This window comes from Engraulis encrasicolus, chromosome 22, assembly GCF_034702125.1.
Source record: "Engraulis encrasicolus isolate BLACKSEA-1 chromosome 22, IST_EnEncr_1.0, whole genome shotgun sequence".
NCBI lineage: Eukaryota > Metazoa > Chordata > Actinopteri > Clupeiformes > Engraulidae > Engraulis > Engraulis encrasicolus.
This window is the reverse complement of record NC_085878.1, coordinates 35,827,252-35,851,841: the sequence shown is the minus strand read 5'-3', so window position 1 is coordinate 35,851,841 and position 24,590 is coordinate 35,827,252. Positions and strand designations below refer to the sequence as shown.

Here is a 24,590-nt window from a genome sequence, read left to right as displayed (position 1 = left end):
CCCTGTCCCAATAAACACCATACGCTGGCCTCCCTCTGCAGCCATCGCAAGCGTGTAGACACAGATATGCACGCACGCACACACACACACACACGCTCGCACGCGCACGGATATGCACGCACACACAAGTGCAAACACACACACACACACACACACACACACACACACACACACACACACACACACACACACACACACATATGCATACACAATGCACACACACACACACACACACACACACACACACACACACACACACACACACACACACACACACACACTTGCAGTACATACACACATATTTAATTAGCTGCCATGCATGTCCTCTTAAGTCAACAAGACGTACACTGACATGTAATGACCTTTCCTTACATAGCAAGTTAGCACTAAGGAAACACCGGCTTGCAAGGGTCATTCAGATCGCTAATGGTGCGTCTCCTGCTATCAGAATGCCATACACCATTGACCTTGACGTAAGACCGTGTACCTAACTTTGTAAGGCCATGTGACAAAACTGGGGTGCATTTCTCGAAAGCATAGTTGTTAACTACATTAGCTACTTTGTTGTTTGCAATGCAATTTCCCATTGGCAACTACCCAAGTTGCTAACTGGCTAACAACTATGTTTTCGATAAACGTACCCCTGAGTTGTTAAAGGGGTATGCCACTATTTTGGGGCTTAATACAGTTAAAATCGTTGGCTGGGGTTTGTAAAGGTGGTAAAGTGTCTTATTTTTCATGTTAAGCGTGCTACACGGATCCATTGACTTTCACTAGCTTAGCGACATATTCCCTCTTTTAACTTGTCTTAAAGCAAGACAACGCTTAACATGAAAAACAAGACACTTTACCACCTTTACAAACCCCAGCCAACGATTTTAACTGTATTAAAGGCCAACTTCCGATAAAACACAGTTTTACTCACTCCTTTCGAAGATCGGACGGTCACACCAAGTTAAACTCACTTGCAAGGCTCTCATAGCGGTGCGTCAACTCTCCTGGCTGTGTTTCCCGGTGTTTCCCAATTGACATAAATAATGCAGAGAAACGAGCGAATCACGAAAGCCTTTCTGTGTTGCGTCACGTCGAAAGAAGGCGTTGCCCACAAAGGTTTATATCGACCCATTTATCTAAAAACATGTCGAGTAATTTTTTTCTGCTTGTTTTCAAAACAAGCAACGTCTGGTGGCCCAAAACCTAGCTTAGCTTAGCTATCAGCTGGTTGCTACTCTCAGGTACACACACAGCACAAAGCCTCATACATACAGCCAGCTCACTCTGGTTGCTCCGTGCCTGCAGCTCGCCTAGGGGTCGCTGTCAAAAGAGCACAGCCCTGAATGGAGCCTGCACGCCTCCGTTGGTGCCCCTATAGTGCAGTACCACCCGGGGAAGTGGCGACTCTGTTTCCCATTACATTCTCTCCAAGAACTGGAGGACTGAACCAATCAGAGACGCGTTTCCACGAGAGCAGGAGGAGTGAGCCAATCAGAGACGCATTTCCACGAGAAACACGGAACACCCTCTCGTTTCTCCACAAGCCACCTTGCCAGCTTGCAAAAACGTCTTGAAACAAAGCAACCAGAATGTTTTTTAAAACAGGACCAACGCGTAACACATTCAATAACAATGGGGAACACGGCAATATTAATGAAATGACGTTGAGAGGCCATCTTTAAGCCCCAAAATAGTGGCATACCCCTTTAAGGGTTGAAACATGGTAGTTAGAGGATATGCAGTACAGCTGTCCATGCACTTTTCGTGCCATGCATATTTTACTGGACACAGTAGCTCACCTGAGCGCAAGGTACGCACAGTGCAATATCGAACTTCCATGTTGAGGTCAGAGTAAAAACATGAATGTGAAAACTCACACTATCAAAACATAAATACACACATAAAGCATTGCAGTAACACTTCCAAATAAGGGGCCATAATTAAGTAGCTATAACCTAATACTTTAGTAAGGGTTAATAATCATTACTTAACGCCACATTAGACACATATTAATTGTTATTAATGCATATGTTAAACATTAGTAAGCAGGTACTTAACTATTAGATAACTATTACCTTGTGGTACAAGTTCATAGCATAAAAATGATTTAACTAATAGATAAGTAAGGGTACAGTAATAGTTAAGTAGCTATTAGGTCATACTTAACTAAGGACCAAAATTAACACTTACTTAATACAAAAGTAAGGCATAACTAATGAATAAATAATACCGTAATATTGTTGTCTGTAGATTGCGTACCCATCATGCACTGCACTTCTTGGAGCTAATATTCTCAGACATTAACTTAATTATTACAAAGGAATGGTTTTGCTTCAAAACTATTACTCTTCATAATGTTCTGCATTTATTGTAGGGTTTTTACGATTAAACTAGTAAGTGGTATATGAACAAATTACATCTCATCACCCCACCATCATTGAGAAGTGTACGTCCAATCCTTGCTATTAACATAAGTGTTACCAGCATTGCATACATCCCCTCCCTCTAGCCACCCTCCCAGCATACACATCATATACAGTACAAGTCAGGTACCAGTTCCAGTCCCTTATTTTTGTTACCAGCCTAGCTTTTCCATTTCTTGTTAACCATGGATATTGCATTGGGTATGAATGAATGTTTGTAGATGTAGATTTTTCACCACTCTGGACAGCCTGTTCTTATTAGATAGGGTGAGGTGGTCATACCAAACAGAGATATTACAGGTGATGACACTGTCTATTAAGCTAACATAGGTCCTCTCCAAAATGTTGCTGGTAACTCCAAAGCCTCTCAATATTCTTATTAAAAACAACTTTTGGTTAGCTTTCTCACTTATGGCATCAACCACAGACCTAGATTAACCTAGACTGGCAATGGGCGGTTCAAGGCACTAGCAGAATTTCGGATTGACTGGGCGCAGACATCTTTGTGATTTTCGCGCCCCATCGGCTCCTCCCACAGACATAGCTCCTCCTAGTGAAGACTATCAGAGCTGTGAGCCATAGGAATGCATACGATTTCAAACTACAACGTTATCGAAGTGTGTTTCAATAATTTTCTGTAAGATTTTGACAAATCGTAACATCTATATTGTCACTCCAGGAATGGAATCACCCTCACTACCACCAAATGTTTTAGAAAAGACCCAGAAGTTGAGCGGTCTTGCCAGATCAGACGGTTTCCCGCCAAATCGGGCCGTTTAGGAAGGCGGTCTTCGGGTAGAAAAGGGCACACGATCATCATCTCATCTGGCAACCCTGCCGAGACTCTATTCGTTGCAGCAATGCAGGTTACGGTTTGATGATATTTTGTGATACTGAATCGGTCATGCTTGTGTGTATGCAACTTATTTGGTATAATTTACTCAGAGTTATTGACAACTATGTACATAGGTGTATATAACCCGTACGTTCAGCAAAGCAGACTGTGCAAGCTTCCCAGAAGACGCTGATGGTAACCTAGCAACATCACAAGCCCAGACAGAAAGATATTCAGACTCGTCTTCGCGTGTAATGGCATTGTACAACATTATGCTGTGTTGTATTGTGTTGTATTAGGCCAATATGATGTTGTGTTATATATTATTATAGATAAACAACACATACGGCAAACGAAGCATCACATTATTTTTGACACTTTTAGAAGTTCATTTCACATACAGGAAGAACTTTGCTTATGGACTGATGACGTCATTACGTAAAAGTTTACGGTTACGGGAGTCTTCACGGTCCGTGTATATTTTCGTTCATTCATTATTCTATTTTGGATATCACACGCGAAAGGAATAAGGACTCGTTTATGATGATTTACGCTTGAATATCACTTATGAAATGGAACGAAGCGCCATATTTTGCTATTTTGTATGTACTGAAAATGAAATGTTGAATCTTAGAAAAGAGAGAAAAGCAATAAAGAAAAATGTCCTTCTGAATTGCGTCTTTTGTTTATTCAGAATTCGGGTGACCTGAGAGTAAATCCTGGAAGGCTGGTTTAGCCTTCATTGCATGGTTTCTTTGGAGGCAAACGGACTTTGCAGGCATTGTTGATGCAATATACAGAACGTTGCTACACTTCAACGATGTGGTCGATCTGTGATGACTGTGCGAGGAATTTGTGAGATGGTTGCGTGGGCTATCCATATCAAGCAAGCGCCACAAGCATGTGCATACGCGTCACCACCATTGAGTAGGGCGTCCTAGAGTTGGGTAGAAGAATGATTTACCGTCTATTTTTTTTACTTAAACCTATCAACCAATTTAACTTTCGAAACAACATTTCATGTGCTTAGGCCTGGTCTTAACACTTGATTGTATTTGGCCATATAGCCTATTATAGTGTCCTAATCCAACAGAAGTGCAGCTGTGCGACCGGGACAGATATCTTCGATGGGAAGGGGTAGACCAACTGTCATCGAGAACATTGACAGTTCTTACGATCAGCATCAGTTTCACAGTTCATCTCAAGCCTTTAGGTGTATCTACCCGGACATATTGCTTTCCAACAATATCACTAATGTTCCAAATACACCAAAGCGAAATGTGTATTCAACATGCGTAAAACCCGGTATGGAGAGTGCGCGCTTCAGCTCATTACACTTGCCAGAATACGCAACAGTTTGCGTGAGAACACTGCTTTGGACCGTTTGCTCCCTTATGCATATTACTATGTGAAAGGGTATAATAGGTTATTGATTCCAGAGACTTTAGCCTTTATTTAGGCTATAAAGTTGAGTCCATAACATAAAGGGAACTTCATCTCTATTTTATAAGGCGGACGCACGCTCCAATACAGGCCTTACCATCACGCGTGCTGCGCATAGGCCTACTAGCCTGTACATCGCAAAAATGTTTTTCATCATTATATTATTTTTCTGTTGTGTCTCTGGCTCCAGCTACTGTTCTGTGTCTCGTTTGGTAGCTAGACCTTTTCTGATGCGTTTCAGACGGCAAACTTTCCTTCCGGGTAAACAGAGGGGGAGGGGTCAGTCAAATGAAATTCAATAAACGAATAGCCAAATATCACAAATTGAAAAACGATCAAAAATATTGTCATTTTTTATAATGCTATTATGTTATGAGCCAACACATGCAGAAAACAAAACAGCCATTTCTGCTTGTATTGTCTTAATCAAAACAAGAAATTGCACCATTTTTTGAATTTCATGTTTCATTCCGAAATAGAATAATGAATGAACGAAAAAGTACACGGACCCTTCACCAAGATGGCGGTCTGCTTTGGTCTGACTGCTGAGAAAACCGAAAATTTCAAGGCCCATTGCCAGTCTAGGTTAATCTAGGTCTGTGGCATCAACATTGTCTGAGAAGCTCAATTTTGTGTCAATGTATGTGCCCAAATACTTAAAACAGTCAACAATTTCAACATTTTTTTGGACAGTAAAAGGGGTGATGGGACACCATTATAGTTAAGAATAGAGTCAGATAATGGTGGAAAATGTTAATAGAGCCTCGTTGGCTATCTGCACCCTCCAGACTTTTTTAGGCTGTTGTAAAATATAGGCTATAATGTTTTAAAAATGTCTGAAATTTTACTGACCTAAAAGATTTATTTGGCCATAATGAGTTTCTTGCTTCTGAATATAACTGAAAATTCACAACCTATATTAAATGTTAAATAAATCAATAGAGAGAAAATACCTATATTTAAGTGTTACATTTTTCGTAAAATGTAAAATAATATTTATGCATACAAAGCGTGGTGACATTGGACACCAGATTTAGGTGTTTATCCATTCACTGTTAATTAATGCTCAAATTAATGTTGTTAACTAAGGTCTGAATCATGTATATCTGCATCGAAATTGTAAGACTTTAAACAGTGGTAATTCCTGATCAATTAACACTATGAATTAACACTACTAATCGACATATGCTGTACCATAGTTATTCATTAGTGAGTTCTTTATGACTCCTACTTTACTTAATAGTGAGTCATTATTGATGACCATCACTTCCTACGCATTACGTATGTCTAAGTTAACCATACATATATAAACTGAGTGGTTCCCAAACTTTTTCTACTATTACCCCCGCTTTGAACCGAAGACCATTTTCGCGACCCCAATCTCTTATTTCCCAAATGCAAAGACATTTTTTTTCTAAATTGTAATGTAAATCAAAGGAAAATGCATACATGTCAATAAAGTTACTAACAATGTATGGAAATGTTATTAAGGCATATATTCAAGGATTCACGCAAAAAGTCCCTGCTCTCTGTGACCCCTCTGTAGTACCTCTGCGACCCCCTTAGGTGTCCCGACCCCCAGTTTGGGAAACACTGCATTACCCATTACTAACAAAATTGTTCCACAATAATTCATGCACCATTATTGTAGTGTTGCCGGTAAAACACAATGGTCAGTGTGAACCGCAGTTTGCCTTCTTTTGTTCAGTGGGTTTATTTGTGTTGTAAAATACTGAAATGTTGTTTGTTTAGACCCAGGGCACACAGATGTGTGGCAACAAGTCTTTTTTACATATTTTTCTGACAATGAAAAAAGTTAACTGACTGGAAAATGGGGTAACCACATGAAAGTGATTTCTTGTACTGCTCTTTGAAACGAACATTATGTGAACACACTGCATCCATTCATTGGTTCCTCAATATCCCATGTATGGGTGTGTCCTTATGGAGTGTTATTGCTGATTGCAGACACGTATGGAAAGAGTTTGCCTATGTGATGAGGAAGTGAACATTGCATGGCAATTGATTTTAGTATTTTCTACAATAGTGTGTTCCATGAGAAAACCAAGGCTTTTCTTCACAAAAATGTGCCAGAGGGTCTTGAATGGTCAAATTGAGAAGCACTAACGGGAGGGAAGGCTGAACACAATTGAAATGCCTGCCTTATTTTACCCAATTTTACCCAACCTTAATTTGGTTATGACATTGAAAAAATAGTGGAGTAAGACTAAAGCCATCCCAAAACACCCAGCCCAAATATAATGTAAAGGTGTTTTTTTTTTGTTTTTTTTTAAACTGGCACGTCTGGCAAGGCCAGGCAGGTAAATTGGTACGGTGCACTCTGTTCAAGGACGCTGACTTGCTAGCCTGATTATCATCAACGTTCAAATCTCTTCGAGACTTGGTCTGACCAAGAGCATAACAATTAATATTGCCCAAACGGCATGGTTGACCCGCCTCCCTTGGTTTGCTTATGGTTATTTGTTTACAAAGTGGGAGGACAAAGTGGGAGGAACTCAGAAAGTACTTGCATTGCTCTTGACGTGTTACGTCACTAGGAGGGCACTGCCTGGCTACTGACTTGCTAGCCTGGACATTTAGTTTTGTTCCCGTCAGAGGTGCGTTATCTTACCTGGGAACCCAGACACCTCAGGTCATAGGTCCCCTGGCATAGCAGTTGGAACCATTTGTTGACGCCTGTTGTTTGTGCGGTGGTGGTGGGGGTGGTGGTGGTGGTGGTGGTGTGTGTGTGTGTGTGTGTGTGTATGTGTGTGTGTCTGTTTGTGTGTGTGTGTGTGTATGTGTGTGTGTGTGTGTGTGTGTGTGTGTGTGTGTGTGTGTGTTTAGTGTGTGATGCTTCTGATCAGTGCTGCCTGTGGTGTGTAGGGCATGTCGTCTAGGCCCCCATCAAATGAGAACGTGTCCTTGAATAAATGATGTCTGTGGTCTTGGGGATCCGTTTGCTGTGGCCTTCATTTTCTCCCTCTCGTGAAAACAAAACGTGTCCTTGAATAAACTCTGAACTCACAAAACAAGCATCTGGTTCCAGTTACACAGTCGGCTGAATAGCTCTTAAGAGAGAGAAAGAGAGAGAGAGAGTCAGAGACAGTGAGTGGGGGAGAAAGAGAGAGAGAGAAAGAAAGAAAGAATAGAAAGACAATGAGCAATAATTATAGCATTAGGACACTGATTGCACTCCCATTCAGACACATACATACTTGCACGTTGGCAGGGCTGGGAGTGGAATCTGGTGTTTGGGGCCTGCTTGATGCTGTGAGTGTCATTTGTATACACACACACCCATACATGCATACACACACGTACACACACGCGCACACACACACACACACACACACACACACAAATGTGCACTACTGCACGCTTGCGACTGTTAAATGTTAAATGGGCAATCACTCCATTCATTCAGAAGTAGCAGATGAATAGAGAGAGAGAGAGAGAGAGAGAGAGAGAGAGAGAGAGAGAGAGAGAGAGAGAGAGAGAGAGAGAGAGAGCGGAAGAGCAGGCAGACAGATAGATGGAATAAGAGAGATGGATTGATATGGAAAACCACTATCCTACTCCAGCATTTTTTCTTATTGGACGTGGTTGTTGGTTGTGGTGCACAAGGTTTTTCCATTTTTGTATAGGCCTATCTTTTTTCATTTCCCCCTATTTTCCCCTATTTCCACAATTTGGGAACTCTTTTTTTCATGTCCAGAATTTTGTGGGTTTTCATGTCTTTCAGAGATGGACAAAGGTACAGGACATAGGATCTAGGCTATATATTTTTTTTAAAGCAATGCACAAAGAGTAGGCCTATTTCAACATGATTGCACAACATTCCATAAAATGACCATTGTGACAAAAAAAATCTGTGGCAGTTTCACAGATTTTGCCAAAGTTCCGTGATGGGGTCGCGGCATCAAGCATCTTCTAGTAGAGTAAGATAAATCAAACCCCGCCTACCCAGTGCAATGGAGTGTGCTCAAGTTCAGTCTCCTAAGGGGGCGTTGTCCCCTCCTTCTTCCTCTCTTTGGTGGTGGATTGCATAAGATGTGCACTACCACCATCCACAGTGCAAAGGAAATTTATTCTCAACCTCCACTGATCTCCTACTTCGCATGGATCCTGGTAAAGTATGGGCTTGAATCGTCTCTACTTTATTCTATGTCTCTGACGGAAGTGATTTCCTGATTTCCGTGATGGGCCCACAGAAGTAATCTCTCTATATTTTGACAGCTCAAGGTTGTTATAATTTCAAAGATTTTTTCCTCAAAAACATTTCTTCACTGATAGGTTAGGGTTAGATTTGTTTTGGTCGGGGGACAACTTAAATTGCTATAGCATTCTTCGAATTTGGTATCGACCAGAAAAGATAGCCTATTCCAGGGCAATGCTATTCCAGAAAAGGCTATGGTAACACATAGGAAGCACTTCCATGAGTCCATCACGGAAAACACTTCTGTGTCCTTAACAAAAATTTGTGAAACTACCACAGATTTTGTGTTCTAAGGGTCTGTGTCCATTTCACAGAATTCTGTGAGATCAGGCTGCCTACTTCAGAAAATAAATACCATTCAGGTTTTCTGTACCTGAAACCCCATCAATATCATTGTACCAACAGACATTTGCTAGACCTTCACTGCTTTGGATTTTTGTTAGTTTATTTTCTCAAATCAAGTGTTAACGTTACTTCTGGCCAGGCCGTTGTAGTCAAGAAGCTTACCCTGCCCATCCCATAATTGATCCAGGTGTATCCCCTCAGCTGATCATCTTTCTTCCCTAGCGATTGGCCACACACCTTTGGCGCACCCTTTAAATTCTACCCTGTCCCCCTCAACTGCATGCTGCTTGGTTTTTGCTACCCACGTCCTCCCCTGCTCCGCCGTCTTGTACATAACTCAGCATGTTCTCTTGTCATGTTGCCTGCTTTGTTCATGGGGGGAATATTTACCTCTTTCTGTACTGCCGGGGTGAGAATTCCATAATTGCTGCTGCACCCTGACTGCTTTTTCATGGTGCTCATGGAAATAGGGGGGCTCCTCTGAACAGAGCCATACCGCCAAATGTAATTCATGGTTTACAATAAAGAAATGTCTTTTTAAAAACAATTTTTAAAAGATTTTTGTTTGATCTCTTTTGACTTTATTTTTGATACGACAGTGTGAGAGGTGGACAAATTGGGAGAGAGACGGGGAGGGGTCGGCAAAGGACCCAGGCCAGGAACCGAACCCGGGTCAGCCGCATGGCAAGTGAGTGCCCTACCGGTTGGCCACGGCAGGGCCAACAATAAAGAAATCTCATTCCGACTCTTCTCGGATCTTTCTTGACTAAAATGGTTCTGACAGAAGTATAATACATATACTGCTGTTGATGTTTAGGTCACCATCAAGTTAAGCCTATGTCTGTTTGATTTAAACAAAACCTGACATGTGACAAAGCCATTTGTCCCATATCCCTTTTGTATTGTCAACAGGTCACCTTTGTGTGCTTGGCAGAAACTCTCCCTAAGCAGTTTACACTGAAGATGCCACTTTTCGACCTAACGTGACGCACATGCAGCATGTGGCATTTCGTAAGCACACAACATCGTAGCAACAAGCAAAACATTAGCACTGACATATCTGGAAAATGGTCTGGAGCAGCTGTGCCCTCGGCAGGAATGGAGTTGACCACTGTTTTGTATTGTTGTGCAGCGAAAAAGAACAAAGAGCCACATTATTCTGCAAGGCATTGATTAGCAAAACAGATGAAGAATGGTAATAATAATAATAACTGTATTTGTAGAGCACAATTTCATACAGGACATGCCACTCAAGGCGCCACTGAGGTTGAGGAGGATGAGTGCAGATGCTTTGTTTGCCGCAGTGCTGAGCCTGAGGTCACTAATTATTTTGGTTAGAGAACGTTTTCAGTGCTATGATTATCTCTAAACCTTGATTGGAATTTTTCTACGATATAATTTCCTGCTGGGTATTGGATAAGTTGTTTAAATACAACTATTTCTAATAATTTGCTTATAAATGGTAGGTTGGATATTGGTCTGTCTCTTGGTCACTTGTCATCTGGACTGGGGAGATTCTAAACACTCAACTTGTAGGAATTCTTGTGTTTGTTCCAATTGCCTATTTTTTCATCAGACTACTTTAAAGGAACAGTCCACTTCATTTCGAGAACTTGCTCATATGTAGTTAGGTCCCAGCAAAATATGACAATACATAGGATTTTTGTCTATGTGTTTGCATTGCCTATAACAGTATGCAAGCCTATGGACCAAACAAAACATTATCAAATGTACTTATAAACTACTTTAAAATCAATGTAAGATTCCCCAGAGTGCAGGATAGCCATTTAACCCCATGTGATCACTTGTGGCCTGATGCTAATGACCCCAGTTACTTCCAGTGATTATGCTAAGCTATGCTAATAATTCTGATATCAATAAATCTACATACTGAAACAAACTGAGAAGAAATGGAATGCACATTAATGAATAATGCTTGGAAATACTGCAAATATGTGAAAATCAAAAAAGGGTGTACTGTTTCTGTAGCCTCTTACTGCAGTAGGGGTCGCCGGCGACCCTATTCACTTGCTGAAAATGCTTAACTACATCATAACAACATTGCCATGGCATTACAGAGAGCCATAGTGCTGCGCTAAGGGGTTAAGGGTTATGGCAACTGAGGGTTCTTTGATAAACCTTGTCATTTTAGTGGTATTTCATATTTAATATTTATGGTATTTAAAATGCAATTCAATAGTGGACACATTATCATTGCCCATGAAATTCTTTTTTTTTATTTTTTTACCTCCACCAAGGAGGTTATGTGAGAGTTAGAGTTCAATATTGTAATATGAATTTAAAAAGACACTCCAAATGGAGTGTGAGTGGACTACAGTACATGGGTTCATCATAATTTTGAATCTGGCCTAATGCCGTGTCCAGACCAAGAGCGAACTACACTGCCTGGTAGCGTGGGTAGCAGAAGAAGTTTCGCCTTGAATTTGCTCCAGAAGCAGCACTGACATGTTTGATTCAGGTATTAATCACATAACGGCTCTGGCTTGACAGCCTGGGACATTTGGAGATATGAACGTTGCAATTGTTTTTCGCCAAACTGCATCATAGCTCATTACCATAAGATAAGATGACTTTTAATTGTTAAAATTCGCTTTGGTCGCTCAGTTCACTTCGCTCCTGACGAATTCACTTTGGTAGCTCTGGTCGCGTGTCCTCCATAGAGAAATAATGACTTCCGTCGCTTCGTTCGCTCTAGGTCTGAACACGGCATAATTGTCTCAGGATTCTTGATATAACTGAACTGAACTAAAATGCATCTTTTCACGGGATGATGAAGTTCAGAAGAACCATGTTATTCATTCAAAAGTATAGCCTACGGGGGGAGCTGTGGCGCAGCGTGCTAAGCCCCCCACATTTGGGCTTGCATGCCCACGGCATGGGGCCACGGGGACCCCGGTTCGAGTCTGGCCGGGGTCATTTCCCGATCCCACCCCGTCTCTCTGTCCCACTCGCTTCCTGTCACCATCTCAGACTGTCCTATCAAATAAAGGCATAAAAGCCCCTAAACAAATATTAAAAAATAATAATAAATAAGTATAGCCTATGGCTACACTATTATTATTGTTTGCTAAACTATTGTTGACTAAACACCCATGAAGGTGTCTTTTTGAAATTTTGATTATTTTTGCCTATAATCTAATTCTGACCTGCCTTGGCGGAGGTGTGCTATCTGAGCACTTTTCTAGTTTTTGTCTATTTGTTCTAGTTTTTGTCACATGTGGCAAACAAAGAAACAGCAGGCTGTTGAGACGGTAATAACTTTAGACACATAAATCAATCAGTATTGTCTCTGACCTTTTTTAATTTAGGAACGATGCTGAAACAGCATCGTGCATTCCAGGCAAACTCAGCTGATGCCGCCCGTGATATCCAACAAGGATGTAGGAAACAGAGGACAGCAAAAAAAGGGGAAGGGAGACAGCACAAGTACTTGAGTGCAACAGGGCCAAACCACGGACACGCACACACACACAGCCTAGAGGTGTTGAGGAATAAATGTGCAAAATGACAGCACGAAATATTGCAATGTCCAAGTGCCTTTCTCTGCAAAAAAATTGGTCCAACATGTTTCAACAGCAGTCCAAAATGTAGCAGAGAGAGAGAGAGAGAGAGAAATTGACACACAGCAACATTCATTCCCCTTGTCACCTCGTCACACGCTGAGCGTGCTGGTATTCCTGTTTCTGACAGAGGGAAAAAAGACACGATGTCTAAAGATGTTCGCACAAAAACAGAATGTGATGACGCAGGAAATTTCACCTCTAACCATCATGGTGTACAGTACATAGCCAAACTTTGCATAAATCAGTGTGACTTGACATCGAAAACAGAAAAGTATGCATGTTGTGGAGTTGATTGATAATGGGTTTGTCTTGCTGCAAGTTTTGGTCTGTGTGTGTGTGTGTGTGTGTGTGTGTGTGTGTGTGTGTGTGTGTGTGTGTGTGTGTGTGCCACGGCCAGCGATCTTGCCCAATATGTTGCGTAATCTATCTCAGCTTCTCGCATGCAGTGGTCTGCGTGGACTCAGTGAAGCACTTTGATGATCGGTCCACCGCGTGGAAATTCGGTCTCCTCTGAGAGCCGGAGGATCACGCCAATGGCAATGAAGGAGGTTTAGGACTAGGTCTTGCAGCTGGTGACCGTTGTGTACAGTAGTCTAATTTAATGACATGAGAAACGATTTCACTGTTTATTTATATGTGACAAACTAGACAGCTTCGGAAATTAAACAGCTGTTTGTTTCAGTTCATGCAATGTCTCATCATATGAACATGGTGAAGAGACGTTCAATGACATTTCATAACAAGCCAAATCTTCAATTAGCAAAATATATTCTGGCCACAACCCCCATAACCAATAATATTAATGTATAACACATCATGTGATATTTTATGGCGAAGTGTTTAGATGTAAAAATTGGTGTTTGTGTTGCCAAGATGTGAGGTTTCATGCCAGGTATTTCGCCCATTAATTGACTTAATTAATGAATTATTTTCTTGCATCTCTTTTCTTGCCACCCAAGTTTGAGGCGCATGTGCAGCGTTGAGCACAAATGTGTAAAAAAACATTCTCCTATAGACCAGTTTTCAAACTGGGGACCAGGGAACCCTTGGGGGCCGTGGAAGTGTGCTAGGGGCTCCACGGCAAGTTGAGAAAAAGTAACCTATAGCAAAACAAAGCAAAACAAAAAACCTGAATAATTAATGTACTTCAAATAACAAAAATAAGCTAAACAACATTCCAATTGGTTACGAATAGCATTATAATACTCTATTTAATATCTGAACATTACTACTATTATCATTATTTTACATATCCAATTGGGGAGCTGGCATACAGACATAGATTATGGATGTGAAAGGGGGTGCACGGAAACAAACAGTGTGGCACAACCCATGTCAGGGGGTCCTTGGCTGAAATCCACTGGCATATGGGGGGCCTTGTCATGGTAAAGTTTGGGAACCTCTGGAAAAGACAGACCTAAAGAAAGAAAGCGCAAGAAATTATGCGAAAGACTGCAAGAGAAAGAAGAATATAAGACGGTAAGACGTTTTTGACTACGGCCCCGCCACTGGGAGGAGATCACTGATGAGGATTTATTCTTCTCTGACTCCAAGGCGAGTAATTGATGTATTTATGGTCGAATCAGAAGATTCCAAGGGTTGATGGCCTCACTATAGGCTAGCCAACCATGCATCTAAACCTGCCTGATCCTTTTATTATAGACAAGTGTGGCCTCTCATCATCTACGAACGCAGAAGTAGTTGTATAACAGGGCATTGATCAACCAGTACATGCTACCTCTTTTAAAGATATTTTAATTTGTTTTATTTGCATTTTACACCTCATAATTCTGAGAACCACTGAAAAGTTTCTACACTTAATGTACTTTGCCATCATCAAATTCAAAGACAATGCTGTTCCCAGATTTGAACACACCGGCATAAGGTGGAAATAAGTCATGTAATCTCCAGTGTTGGGTCATTTGTTTCACATTTCCTATACAGTAACATCACACTGTGCACATATTTAATGCAAGACAAAATGCACGAGAATCTAAAACTATAGGCTATGTAAAGATAAAACACAAAACAACACACTATAGCATGTGCAACAATGCATTTTGGACACGCACACGCACACACACACACACACACACACACACACACACACACACACACACACACACACACACACACACAAACACCAATCATGGTATTATGACACATACAGTATTAGCACACACGCACACAAGACAACAGTAACTGTATATTACAAGACTACGCCAGAAAACTTCAACCGAGACCATGGCAGGAAATGATTTATGTGCAGTGTACGTTAAAGCAGAACTATGCACATATATCATTTTTAGCCCTAATGATATGTAGGCACGCACGATGGTGGATTATATAATGAAATGTTAGATGAAAGTCAACCATGTCAACACAGCCACAAAACAAACTAAGCAATAAAAGGTGAAAGGTTAACATACATCAGTTTTCAATTTTACATGTGATTCTTTAATTCCCAGGTTCAGTTCTATGAGGTTTATTGCATGCATACAGACACACACAAACACATGTAGACAAAATATGTCAGGCGTAGATTACAGTGGGATTTCATTTCAACCCTGTCTGAACCCTGAGAAGGAAAAAAACAGACGTTTATGTTAAGCTCTCACACGAAGCACCAATCAGTGCCTGCCAAGTGCCAAGAAAACTTGATATATACGTACTATAGTACGCTCAAAAACAAGCAAATATGTTTCAGAGACACAACACTGGGTAGACGTTCCAAGATACACAGCAACAAATAAACAAACACACAAGCACCTACACACACACACACACACACACGCTCAATAACACCTCTTCACATGCACAGAAACAAAAACAAAATTTACATTCAAAGACTGAACATCGGCCAAGAAAAATACACAGAACGACCCTTAAACTTAAAAACAAATGGTGTGTGTGTGTGTGTGTGTGTGTGTGTGTGTGTGTGTGTGTGTGTGTGTGTGTGTGTGTGTGTGTGTGTGTGTGTGTGTGTGTGTGTGTGTGTGTGAGCGCTAATGAACCCTGTAGCCAAAGTGAGTGGTTAACTTATCACATGCTATTGTGTGTTTTATATAAAGAGGAGGTCCAGCTTGTTTCAATTACAAGAACTAAATTATAACAGGAGCCACTTCTGATTACGTGTGTGTGTGTGTGTGTGTGTGTGTGTGTGTGTGTGTGTTTAATGAGCGCTGGTGATTAACTCCTGGCTCTGCAGTGGAGAGTCCTGACCTAATGAAACACAGGTAGTCTAAACACACACACACACACACACACACACACACACACACACACACACACACACACACACACACACACACACACACACACACACACACACACACACACACACACACACATTCTACTGCAGATGAATGTTTGTTGTCATCAGCATGTGTGGTTTGTGCTGTATGTCATGTCTTCAAGCTGTTTTACTTGCGTGTACTGTATTAACACAACAGATGACCTTGCTGACTTTCGTGTGTGTGTGTGTGTGTATGTGTGTGCGTGCGTGCATGCGTGTGTGCGTGCACACATGGCTGTGTATATGCATACCGTGCTTTCGTGCGCACACGTGTGTGTGTGTGTGTGCGCGGACGCGTGTGTGAATGCATGCATGCACATGTGCTGGTACGAGGAAGGTGATATATCCGTCTGTGGTGTGTGACTGTTGGGACCGCTGGGAGGGTCAAAACAGGAGGGAGGACGAGGGCCCACACTGAAGGAAACACATGATGAGCTGGCGAAATATAGCCATCCGCACAAACACACACACAGAGCAGAGAGAGAGAGAGAGAGAGAGAGAGAGAGAGAGAGAGAGAGAGAGAGAGAGAGAGAGAGAGAGAGAGAGAGAGAGAGAGAGAGAGAGACAGAATACGTCCATACTGCATTTGTCATCACCATCGTGCGTGTACAGTATGTGTCTATGTGTTTTTCCAGTGTGGAATAATGATCAACACAATATATAGCGGAAGGGGTTCACTTTTATAGTTTTAGATGATAGCAGCATAAAATGAATGCATGAAAGAGAAGAATGTCAGTCAGCAATTGACTCGGACAAATACAAGTAATGTTATCGAAAGAACATACATCCTCATCTTAAGAATAAAATAATTATTTGCTTTCAATTTGTCATTCAAACAAATGTTAACTGCACACTGTAAGGTACACCCTACATTCCAGTCACTGGAATGCATTATGACGATACTACTAGAGTATATCGACAGAAATGCACGTTTTGGCCCTACTGTGGCGCAAATGGTAGGGCACTCGTTTGCCATACGGCCGACCTGGGTTTGACTCCCGGCCCGGATGTTTTGCAGACCCTTCCCCATCTCTCTCTGCACACTCACTTCCTGTCACTACCTTCACTCTCCTGTCACATAAAGGCAATAAAACGCTTTAAAACGCAATAAAACATTTTTTTTTTAAAGAAATGCACGTTTTGTTAAAAATGAAAGTTCGGGAGAAGTATAATGTAATTTGACATGCCCTACTTACCACTTGGCACCTGCATACTATTCTCCGCTCGATTGTCATTTGTCGGAATTCAGTGCGTAAAGAGGCACGCCTTTTCAACCACCTGTATCTCATTCTCCGCTCAGCCATTATTTGGTGTAATTACAGTGCAAAGAAATTCGGAACGCCCCTTGTGGGAACAGACCACCGTACTCTAACAATGAATATGTTATGTGAAATAAGAAATGAGACAAGATGATACGTACCTCTCCGAGCTTTTTGCGACCTCCCAGTCAGCCAGACACGCTGTCACTCCTGTTAGCATTTTGTAGCTAGTTCAGCATGGCCAAGGGTAAGTTTCCGGGCTGTAGTTATATGCATCCAAAGTCTTCCAAGTTTTTCCTGTTCACATAGCTCTATATGACCATTGTCATAAGTTGTTCTTGTTCACATAGGTTTATATGACCATTGTCATGAAACAAAGTTTGGTTGCGCAAATTCAAACGTGGCTTTTTTATGCTGTGGAAAGTGTTTACTTTAAAGACAGGCGTATTTGTCGTATCGATGATTCAGGACATTGGTGCCCGATGCTGACCTGGACCTGACGTTCTCAGATGCAATCTTCCGTTAACACACCCTGCACATGACTGGACGCCGTGGCACTACAAACGCTACAGACATACCGGACCGCTGGGTGCTGCTTCAAGACACTTCACCTCAGTCACGTCATTCCATTCCCTCTTTTCCGCTCAAGACGTTTCCATCTTCATTACATACACCAATGACATACCGAAATGCCAGTCCTCCACAACCAGGGCATCCATTTTCTTCTATAAGTTGTTTTTGGTTCGCCCTGTGAACATCACACACATCACTCTCCTGTAAAGGGAATGCATACAGCAGAACCAATTTCCCTAGACCGGCGGCTCCCCATCACTGATGGGTTACTTGCCTCCTGCTTGGCTGTTCTGAGGCATGGCTTTCTGCCACCCCAACTGGACCGCCTGGTAGCTGCCATGTTTGTCCTGACGTATTTCGGGCTCCTTGGATGCAGCGATTTCACTGCCAATGGGGCACCTACGTAAGTCACGCCCTTCTACTTCCGATCCGTGGGGCTGGAGCTCTCAAAATTTTGAATGAGAGTTAATGGAGCGAGTCAAGCTAAATCCTCATCTCGTTTGGCATGTGCTCCGGATTTCACATGACAGTGAATTTGAAAGGTTTGGATTTGCTTCATAAGACCACTCATTTTCGACACGCAAGAAACGTTATTTTAGCTTTTGTGCAAAACTGTGTTAGAGACTACACGTGCGCCTCGCATATCTGACGTGAACCGAGGCACGACCAACCCTACCGCTGCACTGGGGCTTAAGTGGCTGCACGTCGGACATGCGACGTCTGTTGTGTAGTCCAAATAATTACATATTTTTGCACACACACAACTCAAAAATCGCTTGCCAAGCGAAATCAGCAAGCACACCATTGGTTGTTATTAATTCTGAGGCACAGCATATGTGTGATCGACGGGGAAATGCGAGGTGGATCGGAAAATAGCTTTTATCAGTCCATTACAGCCCAGTCAAAAGTTTTTGCGTTCCCAGCCCCACAAGCCGCCCGGAAGGGGTGGAGACTTAGGTGCCCCATAGTGCCAAATTCAATCAGCTCGTTCATCCTTTAATCTGCGACCTCGGCGTCTGAGTCTGAATCTATCCATGATGACGTGGCCGTCATCAAATTCAGTAAAACCGACCAACTGGGAAAAGGATATAGGCCTACTATTTTTATGTACAACATGGCTTCCCATGTCCAGCCCTACCAAATCCTGGCTCGCTACATTACTCGCTAGACTACTACATTACTACTCGCTTTTCCTGCACCTGCACCTGCCATCTCCTAGTGAGCCACGGTTTCGCTTGGTTGGTCCTGGCCTTGGTTTCGGAGTCTTTGGGGTGCTTCTTTAACCTTGCTCTTTTCCATTTTTGATATCAGGCTTTTTTGTGGTGTCCGCTCAGACCTTGCACATATCTGTGGACGCTGATACTGCCCGAGCTCTCAGTGGCGCCCTGTGCTCCCATGCTCAAGAAGAGAAACGTCATGGCAGTACTTCAGCACCACGGCCAGCGATCTTGCCCAATACGCCGCGTAATCCAACTATCTCAGCTTCTCGAGTGCAGTGGTCCACGTGGACCCCGGAAGCACTTTGATGATCAGTCCACCTCGTGGACAGCTGCTCTCCTGCGAGAGCCGCATGATCATGAGAAGTCCGTTCTCCAGCGAGAATGAAGATGTATGCATACATGCTTAATTCAAATATAAGATAGTGAACAAATGAAATGCAAGTTTTGTTAAAAAGGAAAGCTTGGCGAAATTTGAAATGAAATTTGACATGCCCTAATTACCACCTGCATTCCATTCTCCGCTCAACTGCCATTCGTCGGAATTCAGTGCGGAAAGATAGACACGCCTCTTCAACCACCTGCATAATTCGGTGTAATTTCAGTGCACACAAATTTGAAATGCCCCTTAATTAACTACACAGCATTTATTCTCTGCTCAGCTGTCTCCAGTCAGAAATGTGCTTTCTTCGCTCACATCCACCGCCTCCCTGTTCACCTCCCTTCCATTGCTATTCAGAGGAGCATGCTGAACAGAGTACTGTTGACTTGCTATAGAGATTGACTGAGCTGAGTTCTGGAGCTGCTGCAACTTGCACTTGGATTTGCCTTGGTGGATTTTCAGGATGTGATCGTTCTTAAAACTTCTGCCACAGATGGAGCATCTTCTGTATGCTTCACCATCCTGTCTTTCCACTTCTAAGTTCATAGTCCTTATGTTCTTGTCTGGGTCAATTGCCATGTGATCCGTCCTCGACAGCAGATTATCCTCCCCTCCCTCCTTGGTCTGCTTGGGGGTATTCACTTTGTTTTGTACAAGCAGCATTTTGTGCAGTCCGTCAGGGTGCCAACCCCTATTTGTATGCCTTTTATATTTGTGTTTTGTTGTATAGTTACTGTCAATACTTAATAGCAAATAAAAGTGGAAATAACGTATCTCCCTGTCTGGTACCTCTTTGTATTTTAATTGTTCTGGATATCATACCATTTGTGTTATCCTCAAAGTTGGATTACTATATATTGCTTTTAACCATGAACAAAACTTGATCTAAGTTCATTTTATTAAATACCTCAAACATAAATTGCCAACTGAATTAATCGAAAGCCTTTTCCGCATCTGATGTAATCAAAACTCTATCCATATTTTGTTTTGGGTATAATCAGTCATGTTAAATGTTCATCTAATATTATCCACTAACACTATTTGGTATAAATCCACTATTGTTGAAAATATTTAAGATACTACTTTTTTATCTCCTTGCTAATACAGATTATTTTAGGATCTCTATTACGTAGTGATATAGGCCTATATGAAGCATATCTTGTAGTGTCTTTTCCCTGTTTGTGTATGAATGTTATGATAGATAATGCCAAAGTTTTCCCCATCTGCCCATTCTTAAAGGGTACCTCCTGGACATTTGGAGCTACATCCCATCATCAATGTCCTGTTGACTTAAGCTTTGAAGGCCAACGGAGTGAGTTGTCCAGGTCCCAGGAAGAGGGGGAAGGGCTCAGAAATGGATCCTCATTTCATTTTGAAGGGCCTTTTCAGATGACTTTTTCCTGGTATTAGGTAGTTAGACCCCCTATCTAACACCTAATGCTATGTGTGCATTAACATATCAGTAAGAGTGTATGAGCTAATGTATGGATGGAGTGTAGAGAGGAATGCTACTTAGCTATGGTCCCAGGGCTGTGGCGAAAATGACATCGCGGCTAGCCCTGTCTCCTGAGCCGTCTGCCGCTGGGCTCTCCTCTGAGCGATTAATTACAGGGAAAAATCCCCTAGACACACTACTGTAAATAGTAGCACAGGTCACCGACACATGACACTGAGCAATGACCGTCCAAAAGAGCCGATTGTCAAGGTTACACACCAAACCCTGACCTTGGCTAGCGCTTCTGCTAGCCACAAACACTAGCTGGAGCTCTCCCACCATTGCAAACTAGGCGTTTTCTCTCTCTTGTAGCCCTCGGACGCAAAGGCCAAGTAGCGCCCTCATGTGGTGTGGACTTGTCAGTGTCGTTTGTAAAACTGTGCCCTGCTACATCCTCACACTGGGCCTCACTAAAGCGATCAGCGTCCCCGATTGTAGCTATTACAGAAGCTGTAATTCATCTCTCACCTGCTGGCTACCGAGGATCAAAAGCAGCAATTCCCTCTGCTGGGTCTCACATTACATCTGGAAAAGTGTGTGTGTGTGTGTGTGTGTGTGTGTGTGTGGAGTTTCATTGATCTACATTGCAGGACTATAGCTGACATTAAATAAACATCGTTTTTCACACATGCACACACAGAAAGGGAAACGCACACACACACACACACACACACACACACACACACACACACACACACACACACACACACACACACACACACACACACACACACACACACACGTCATACCTCAACTATTCAGACAACAAACCACATACTCCAAGACTGCTGGGATCATACTTCCACTTGGGTTCAAAACACTGTACACACACCAAAGTTCACTGTGTTTATGTAGTGAGTTGAAGTGGGTCAAACGAAATTGAGACCAGAAACCGGCCACACACACAAAAACACAGTGACACACACATGCTCAGTGCATAAACATCCACACGTTCAAGCAAGCACACACTCACATGCTCTCTCTCTCTCTCTCTCTCTCTCTCTCTCTCTCTCTCTCTCTCTCTCTCTCTCTCTCTCTCTCTCTCACACACACACACACACACACACACATCCTGAAAAGATGAATACAGTAGATAACTTGGCAATCGAAACATAACGAAAAGGATTGGATGGCTCATCATATGTGGTGGCGTATTCTGTCCGATTTGTGTGTGCGTGCGTGCGTGCGTGCGTGCGTGCGTGCATGCGTGCGTGCGTGCGTGTGTTGTGCCCATAACTCTTATGTAAGATTGGTGTTTGGTTTAGAGACTAAAAAGAAAGGAATGTAGGTTGGACAGATTCAAGAGCAAAAGCGAGAAAAGAAACGAGAGCAAATAAAAAGAAACAACAACAACCAAGCGAGTCAACATCACACGTTTTCTCCTTCACAATCGTTCCCAGCCAAATTCTTCTCTAATAATCCTGCATTAACCAAACACGTACATAAGAGTGAACCTGGAGTCAGGCGACCAGAGTACTGGGTGCTTGGACCCCTTGAGTTCCTCTTGGTTGGTTGCCTTAGTTTATGTGGAATGAAAAGCAAATCAGACACCAACTTTTTCTACTCTTTCCACTATGTGGCATTTTGTGTGTGTGTGTGTGTGTGTTGACAAGTGCAAGGGATTTATGAATGTGAATTTGTTCGGTGTGATTTAACGGAATGGTATGTACACAGACGGAGTGATGTGTGTGTGTATGTTTGAGTGTGTGTCTATGAACGAGTGCTATAAGTAATTTTAATTGACACTGATGGGATCTCAGATTGACTGTTGTTTATGCCACAGGGTGTGTGCATTGGCACGGACCTCTAAAAAGCGATCGGCTGGTGAGAGGCTCCGCACAGCTTTTTTAGCCTCTTGAAGTGACCAATGACCTGCGATCGACCCCTGTCCCTGCCTGTATGGTTTATACCGCGGCCAGAGCCTCCCAGCGAACCTCAGGAAATCCCCAATCCTCCACCAGCGCAGCACAGGGCAAGCAGCCCCACCACCAGAAGCGCCCCGCCGCACCGCACTGCCGCCCCCCTCTCTCCCCTCTGGAAAGAAAACAACTCGCGGAGGAGACTGAGGCAGATCAAACGTCGGGGAGCCGCTCCACCCTGAGAGGAGAGGGGAACGGCTCGGGCTCAGAGGGATTTTTATGGCCACTCTGCAGAAATGGAAGCTCCAGGTACACAGAAGCGCGGAAGGTTAGTGAGAGAGAGAGGGGCGGGGGTCCCTCCGTCCTGAGGCTTGTTTGCTTTCGTTTGCTGTTATAACTAAAACAGGCGGGTTCGGCTAATTAGCGTTACTGCTAAGTCTCTCCGTGCTGTGCGTTCCGCCCGTCAGCTGGATCAAGCTGGAACATGGACAGGAGGATGAGGAGGGAGAGACAGGCCGAGGAGAGGAGAGGAGAGAAGAAAAGAGGCAGTGCCGCCAGATATTCTCACACAGAGCTGCCTGCACCTGATTCTTATTCTCTCTGTCAGCGTTGACACATTTGTTTCCCTCGCACGTCAGCTTTTCTTTGTCTAAGACCTGCGCTTTCCCGCCAGATAGACCAGGAGCCAGGGTCAGGCTAGTTAATTACCAATTATGATGGGTATTATGATGTCTGGCATGATGGACCATAGTTAGAGGAACTGCATGTCTGCCAGGTTTGGCAATGAGGGGAGTAAAATTGGCATCCAAAAATGGGCCAGGTCAGCTGGTGAGGTTACCACTCTAAACCTGTTGCAAATAGAGTGCCCAAGTCTCTGCCCCTTCCGGATGCCTCATGGGGCCTAAGAAGTAAAAAAAAAAAAACACTGACTGGGCTCTAATGGACCAATCAAACCTATTTTCCAATCTACCTCGCTTTTCCCCTTAGATCGCACATATGCTGTGCATCAGAATTAATCATAACCAATGTTGTGTTGTGTTGACTGTCAACTTCACTTGTCAAGTGGTTTGTGAGTAGTGTGCGTGCAAGAAATATATAATTATTTGAACTACTCAAGAGAAGTTGCATATCTATGTTTTTTGTCTGACGCTAGTTTGAGAAATCGGGGCCAATATGTTTGAGTACTGTAACTCCACACTCCTAGTGGTCACGAGGGCAGGGGTACTCCACTACTGAAAATGCCTGGCAGTGGCCATTCCTTAATCAGGGGACCAATAACAACAATTTCCAACAGGATTCAATTGATAACACCACCAATTGATCTGGTGATCCACCAACAAAAATGCCTTGCAGTGGCCATTCCTCAATCAGGGGACCATGATGAACATTTTCAACAGGTTTCAATTGGTAACCCCACCACCTGATCTAGCCTATTTTGGGGGTACCCCACCACTGCAAATGTCTGGCAGTGGTCCTTTCTCTATCAGGGGACCATGACAAACCAACAGGTCTCAAGTGGTAACCTCTATGGCTGATCTAGCCCATTTTTTGGGTTATTCGCCACACCCACCAGAGGGAACCCGGTAGACATGCAGTTCCTCTAACAAGGCACCATGCCAGATATGGTTTCAGTAAAAAAAAAAATGGTAACTTTCCCAACTAGGCTG

The 24,590-nt window shown here is 42.8% G+C and overlaps 1 protein-coding gene across 1 annotated transcript in view; it reads right to left on the bottom strand.

The window, feature by feature from the left end:
- The window catches only part of LOC134438659 (uncharacterized), a 22,909-nt gene extending 3,542 nt beyond the window's left edge, over positions 1-19,367 (bottom strand). Inside the window, exon 1 of the mRNA XM_063188272.1 lies at positions 19,307-19,367. Within this exon, the coding sequence (XP_063044342.1) occupies positions 19,307-19,367 (61 nt within the window). The remainder of the gene's footprint in view (positions 1-19,306) is intronic.
- Between the last annotated feature and the right edge of the window lie 5,223 nt (positions 19,368-24,590).